Source organism: Conger conger, chromosome 14 (genome assembly GCF_963514075.1).
Source record: "Conger conger chromosome 14, fConCon1.1, whole genome shotgun sequence".
Classification (NCBI taxonomy): domain Eukaryota; kingdom Metazoa; phylum Chordata; class Actinopteri; order Anguilliformes; family Congridae; genus Conger; species Conger conger.
The window spans coordinates 34,531,159-34,538,275 of NC_083773.1; the positions used below are offsets into that span (position 1 = coordinate 34,531,159).

At 43.5% G+C, this 7,117-nt stretch overlaps 1 protein-coding gene across 1 annotated transcript; it reads left to right on the forward strand.

Annotated features, from left to right (window-relative positions):
* The first annotated feature begins 415 nt into the window (after positions 1-415).
* oser1 (oxidative stress responsive serine-rich 1) lies at positions 416-6,130 on the forward strand. The gene is made up of 4 exons (XM_061218601.1): positions 416-748; positions 2,184-2,293; positions 4,088-4,180; positions 4,633-6,130. The coding sequence occupies exons 2-4, from the start codon at positions 2,217-2,219 to the stop codon at positions 5,369-5,371; spliced, it is 909 nt and encodes a 302-aa protein (XP_061074585.1). The 5' UTR covers positions 416-748; positions 2,184-2,216; the 3' UTR covers positions 5,372-6,130.
* Positions 6,131-7,117: the final 987 nt, after the last annotated feature.

The following is a 7,117-nucleotide window of genomic DNA, read 5'->3' on the forward strand; positions in this document are numbered from 1 at the left end:
TTGTTTGGACGATTTAAGTGAATGTGAAAAGTTTTATTGCAATTCATTTTGGTAGAGTTCAATACAAATGTTACACTGTCCTGGAAAAGAAATTACTGGCTGGCTACTTTCAGTCAGGCTTGTGTTACATGGTGCGGTTATGTAATGTGCAAACAGCTGCAGCGGTGGACCATAAGTGAACTGATTGATTATGCATTTATTGTGTTATTATGTTTCACAATTACAGCTTACGATACAATATATCGCTTTATTTAAGACTGTATAACATGTATATTCTAGCAAATTACTCATATTTGTTAGCCTAGGGTACAATTTCTTAGCACTCTTCATAGCAACATGACCTCCCAAATCACATGACAGGACACGAGAACTTTCGGTGACGTACAGAGACCGTCATGTGCGTTGTACGTCAGCGTGAACTGCGTTGTTGCAGAGTCACTGCGAGTGTTTCGAGTGTAAACAAGGGGTTGGTGAAAGAAAAGTCTAGAACTACCATCTATAATATTATTTTCGCATTATTTGTCGTAATATTTAATTTACCATAAAATAGGTGTGTTTATTGCCAACATGGTGTGATAATAGAGGACCACTGTGCCAACAGGGGAAATGCAATAGTTGGTTATTTAAGCGAGGTGACCGCGAGGAGACGAATAGATTCCTCGGCCTGCAGTGTCGCAGCGAGGGACTGAGAGGTCCCTGCATGTCCAGGCCTGTCTCACTCTGGACGGCAGGCGGGGCCCCCTGAGCCGTGAGTGACCATCTTTGGTTATTAGTTAGTAGTTACCTAGACATCTTACAGTGGTCGTCTGAAAGTGTGACCTCGTCAGGCAGCTACCGAACATTTTCTACAACATTTGGCTAACTAGCTATCATGGATTGGCTCTCAACAATTTTACAGAGCCATTGCTGCAGTGTGTTTGTCCCGCTTGTCCCTCTCGTTGTCAACTAGATAGCTTTGTAGCTTGCTAACGTCAACGCGCTGACCACATACGATGTAACGTTATATGTTAACGTTAAATTCCCTCCTGTTTTCTCAGCTGAGTGCCATTGGCTAACTAGTTATCGTTATCGTCAATATGTGTAGCTTGCTAGCTAACGTTAGAGTAAAGTAGCACTAACGTTTGCGCACTAGCTTGGGAGCTAGCTAGCTAACTGTCGATAATTATGTTACAGATAGCTGGCCAGCTCAGTTTGGTAGCTAGATAGCCATTACTTTCTTGTGAAATGTGTTTACACATGAGTTCTAGCTACATTTGTACATTGGGCTACCATGAGCTAACTGTTGAGATATGTTTACCTTTTTCTTGATTGGCAAGGAATTATTTAGATAGCTTGCTACAATGCTAGCTAATGTTATCTGTTATCTAATGTTATAATGCCACCTAATATTATCTAGCTAGGATACAACTGAACAAAGTTAAACTAGCAACCGGTACCTGAGGTTACAGATCCAGCATTCGGTAACAATACATTACATTTGAGTTTGTATTCTAATATGATGGTTATGTCTATGTAGCTTGCTTCACATTACGCGATTAATTTGCAAGAGATAGGTGGCTAGCATGAACGTTACTAACGTTAAGTTAGATGCGACAAGGACGCACTGAACCGTGATCGATATTCATAGCAATATTTGTGACTCTAAATTAAACTTTTAGCAAGCTACTCGGTTAGCTAATGATATAACGTTAACCAAGCAAAAGGACCGTAAGTTAGATTTAATTACATTCTTACCCCCACTAGAACTTTTAGTTTAGTTATGTAGCTACTGCATTTATGTTTTGTCAGTGATACTAATAATATTAGTTATTGTTTATTTATACGGAGACTTAATGCATAGTTCTAATAGTTTTTAGAATAATTAAATTTCCCATCTGTCATCCAAAATCGAAGCAATACAATACAATAAACTGCAAAATATTGCTTTGATCAAAGCACAAATAATGCAAGTCATTTTTTGAGCTTGTGTAGGTCTAATGTAGTGTGCTAATATGGTGTATACGTAGAAATGGTTTAATTTGGACACTGCTGCAAGTCCAACCACATTAGAGTACTTTTTTGTTCCTACAATTGCCACTGATGAGCTTTACTCTGATTTAACATATTTCTGTGGCGAGGGCTTTGAGGTGAATAGACATGCTTGAGACAGGTGTGTGGAGCTTGATTGTGTGCATTCTCTGCAGCATCGTGGCTGTTTCGGTCACGTCGTTTCGACCATGGCGTCTGAGGTGAAGGACTGCGAGGAGGAGACTTTGCAGACCGCCTTCAAAAAGCTCAGAGTTGACGCAGAAAGGTTGGTATACTTGCTGTAATTTTCACAGTGAAAACGTAAATGCATCCGGAAAAGATAGACAATAGCGGTCCCCGGTTTACATGCTGTTCCCCCTTCCCATATAAACATACAAAATGAAGTGTCTGTCAAAAGATTCAAATATTTTCTTTTAAAGTATAATATTATATATGAACTTAAATTAAACTTAACTAAATTCACAACTACATGTCACTTATCCGACTCAATGTGTTCAGTCAAGTCAGTTAAGTTTTCAGTTTGTCAACTCGGATGAAGTTATATTTAGCTACATGTAGATATTTATATTTAGCTACGTGTAGATGTAGCCGAAGGAAAATTCTGCGTGATTACTCAAGCGCTTCAGTCTTTCCATTAGCACACCTCTAAGGCATATTTGTGTATGATGTAATTTACCCTTTAGGTCCTAGCTTCACGAGTCACATTATGTCATTGTCTGTCACCTCAGCTCACCTTGTGGCTTTGGTTAACACTGCCTTGCACTGGCTAATTCTGCTGTTGTATTTGTACTTTTTCTTTTTGTTGCAATACTGCTGGCATTTAAGTGATGTATCACATTTGTCAAGTATTCTGCACTTTGTTTGAAATAAATAAGACGTCCCAAAAGGGCCTTAAACTTAAATTCATAGCCATCAAGCTTTTTCTGAATTTCAGAACTTTTAGGGCAAGGCTGCTATGGGTTTGCCAGTGGAAATTTAGGGCACCAAGGACAAATCAGAAGGCCAGAATCTAATTTCAACACGAGCACATTAAGGCCAGAAAGCACACTCTTAATGTGCTTATCCCATTTATACAAGCAAAAGTTGCACAAATAGGGGCAAACAAATGTAAAAGTGTTTATACCAAAACATGTTCCTTTAACACTTCCAGTCCCAAGCCCAATATGAAGTGGTTCCACCCAAATCCCCAGGGGTTTTGGCTTTGGTTGAGAAAATTGAGAAAGTTGTTAAAAATGTATTCAGTTTTTAATAGGGGCTCAAAACGATAGTATAGCAGTTATTTTGATTGGTTGAACAGGAATAATGTTGGGATCTTACAGTAGCTACGCTTGAGTTTTGCTATTGTCAGAACTGAAAGGGTTAAAGTGATAATTCGCTTTCTGTTTGCTGCCTGCTGGTCACTTGCTGGGCTGACCACTCTTGAGTGGAAATGTTAGCTGAGAAAACATAATATCTGTAAGGGATAATACCTTATGAATGAGTCAGTTATGAGGAAATAGCCGCCCGTCAGGGTGGTGTTTGCGGAGGGCCGTTTACCACCCTGAAGGGCAATTACTGACTCTTTCATAGGCTATTATCCCGCTCATACCACGGCTAACTTGCCAAAGTAATGTAGCTATGGACGATTTATTTTTAGTTTTGAAACGAGTGTATTAATTGAAACACAAAAATAGACCCTGTTGTTGACTAAATTGCTTTGCGCAGCCTAAAATTGCCTGCTGTGACTAAAAGCTAATGTTCCTGCATCATCGCCGAAGAAAAGTTCACAAGCTCACAATCTGCGAAAGGAAATATAGCGTTAGGCTATTAACAAAACTAATGTTAGCTCCCTAAATAATGGCAAGTAATTTGTAGAAATTTCCAGACACGTCTCGGCCAATCAGAACTCCGCATTTCCCCTAGGGGGTCGGCATTTTCCATGCTGTGGTATAAGGAATATTAACGCATGTGGTTCTTTTCGATTTCCCTCATTTGGAATATTGACACAGCCTGGGCAGGCTTTGATGATAATTTTCTGCACGTGACGCTACTGTTGCTGACGTGCCGCTGTGTTTTTCAGCCCCCGGGCCGCGGCGCGGATCTGCGAGGCTTTGGCCCAGAAGACCGAGGGAGGCAAGGCCAAAGGGGCCTGTCCCAAGGAGAACTGGCACGGGTACGTTTTAGCCGTTGGATAGTCACAGTTTGATGTGATCCGGTGGAATTGTCGGTGCTGTTATTTATTTTTCCTCAAATCGTAGAACGCCTTCAAGATTGTATTGTAGTATTATCCATGTTATCTGATCCTGTGAGGGGAAAACTACCCCAAATCAATGTAAATGTGATTTTGAGATGAGTTGAGATTGACTATGTACCATTAAAGCTGGTTAGAAAAAGAAATTGGCTTGGTGTAAAATAATTCCATTAAAAGATTTGCCACTCTTAATGAGTAAGTGCGCAGTAGTCTCACAGGCGTTAGGCTGTGCAGAACAATAGTGGAAATAGATAATGGAACTTCCAATATGATGTAAGTGAAGGGAGAGGGAGCCTCTGGAACTGTCATTGTTTAGGTGCCTTTACGCGGCTGTGTCAATAATGCCAGTGTTTGTTTGTTTTTTTAAACGACAGATGTGTGCGTAAGACCTCCAGAGGAACCGTGAGGAGTCAGAGGCGGAGAAGATCAAAGTCTCCCATCCTCCACCCTCCGAAGTTTACCTACTGCAGCTCCAAGATGTCTCCCCCGCCGGGCCACCTGAAGCACAAGAGCCTGGGGGAGGCGGACGCCCCCGGGGCGGCCCTGGGGGTCCCGGCCAAGAAGGAGCTGCTGTCGTCGGGCCACGCCTCGCCCGTGTTCGGCGCGGCGGGGTACGAGTCCCGCGTCCGCGAGCTCCGCTGTGGGGCCTCCTCCCCAGAGGTCCTCCTCAGACCCCCGTCCGACGATGAGGGGGCCGCCGAGGGCTCGCCCAGCGCGGGGCCCAGCCTGCTCCTCCCCCCGGACAGGGGGGACTTCCAGTCGCTGTCCCGGCTGCAGGAGAGCCGCTCGGAGGCCTGCGCGTGCGCTAACGCTAACGCTAGCGCTAGCCCTGCGGAGCCGTGCCGCTGCCGCAGCTGGGAGGGCGTGGAGGTGTACTCCTTCACCGGCCTCAGGGACGTCATCTCCGAGTGCGAGCGGAACCTGGCGGCCCCCGACGACCCGGCCCAGGCCCCGCCGCGCGGGCGGACTCCCGCGGGCTCTCCGCGCTCCTGCTCCGAGCAGGCGCGCGCCTACGTGGACGACATCACCATCGAGGACCTGTCGGGGTACATGGAGTACTACCTGTACATGCCCAAGAAAATGTCGCACATGGCCGAGATGATGTACACTTAAGGGGCGACGGTCCGTCGGGGCGGACGGCGAATGGTTTGGCGTGACGCGACGATTCCGGCAAACCTCAACGGGACGGTTGCCTTCGCTCCCCTGTTTCCCCAGTCTTCACCATGACCCGTCGCTGCGCCGAAACGCATATCAAGATGTACCTGCTTTTTTTTTTTTTTTTTTTTTTTCTGTCATCTTTGTTTTTGAAACAAGAGCTTGATTTGATTTATCTCCGGTTTACATGATGAGAAGTTGCCAAAGCTCTGAAACCACGGGTGTGGTTAAAGGTATGTGCAGACATCATTGCCATGTAAAAAATATTTCCGTTTTCCATGGCCAAGGGTGTCTTTGGAACTAACTTTCACTTAATAAATTAATTGTTTGGTTTTTTTTTTGCTCATAATTATGGATTAATGGTAAATTTCCTTTTTTCAGCATAACTTATGCTTTTGGGTTTGGTAGCTTTTTTTTCCAAAAATGATTGATCTTTAGAATATTGTGTACATCAAAAATATACAGTTGGAAAGGGCACTGCCAACACTAGTGTGATTTAACAGCCAGCTCGTCATAAAAATGTTCATTAATTTGTGAGGAAACTTTGATTGACCTACAGACACAAGAACAGCCATCTGGAACCATAAAATATTTCAATTGCTTTGTGGGTTGTTGAGGATTATTTTGCCAAATACCCAGACTTGTAGAATTCATCAGCATCTGTTGTGGGTCCATTTGACGTGAACGTGTCATCCAAATAAAGTGTACTGAGAGGTATGTGTTTTGCTTCATTTATTTTTGACTGCAGAAATTTTTGTCCTCAAGCTAAAAACATAATGGCTTTATGACAACCGAAAACTCCAGTACATTACTGCCGATCGATATGAAAATCATCTCAAGGTTTCAGGTTTTACATTGCCTGATGCGCTGCCGTGCCAACAAAATAATTGTTATGCCGAAAATAACTCCACAAACGTATTCGTTCAGAAATAATTTGCACTTTGGAGCCTTTACGTGGCATTGTTGTAAAATGTTTGTCAAGCTCTTGTGTCATTGCCTAGGAACGTTGACGCAATGAGTCCTTCTCTGTTACTAAGGGACGATTGTATGGGATCATGACGGAGTGGACCGGAGGCATGCTGGCTTTCATCTTCATTCATTCGTATCTAAGGCAATGTCTCTATTTGTCCAGTTTGCATTGTCAGCAGGCCTGCTACAACATAACGTTGCTGCCTGTTCATGTCAGTTATTGATATGGTGGAACATAAGGTTACATTGCGGCCTGTAGCGTAGTGGTTAGGGTAAATGACTGGGACACGCAAGGTCGGTGGTTCTAATCCCAGTGTAGCCACAATAAGATCCATACAGCTGTTAGGCCCTTGAGCAAGGCCTTAACCCTGCATTGCCCCAGTGGAGGATTGTCTCCTGCTTAGTCTAATCAACTGTATGTCACTCTGGATAAGAGCGTCTGCCAAAATGCCAATAATGTAATGTAATGTTCCAACATAATCTTCATTATAATTTCTCATTTAACCAGAAGAAGCCCATTTTGAAATCTCTTTCGGCACTTGGTATGAAATAAAGAATAAGTTATCCGATTGACAAAAAAAAAAGTTGACAAAATTTACAAATGGCTCGCTGCTCGAGAGGGAGGGACTTGGCAGGGTTAGCGGATCGGCGCGCACAACAGCGCCCCTCGGAATCACGGTCACGATCATGAGACGAGACGGCTTGAGGAAGATCACTAGATCACAAGATCCCTTC

Coding starts and splice junctions, on each gene's coding strand:
- oser1 (XM_061218601.1), top strand. CDS start 2,217: ATGGCGTCTGAGGTGAAGGACTGCGAGGAGGAGACTTTGCAGACCGCC. Junction 2,294..4,087: donor CTCAGAGTTGACGCAGAAAG/GTTGGTATACTT, acceptor TGTGTTTTTCAG/CCCCCGGGCCGCGGCGCGGA. Junction 4,181..4,632: donor CCCAAGGAGAACTGGCACGG/GTACGTTTTAGC, acceptor TTTAAACGACAG/ATGTGTGCGTAAGACCTCCA.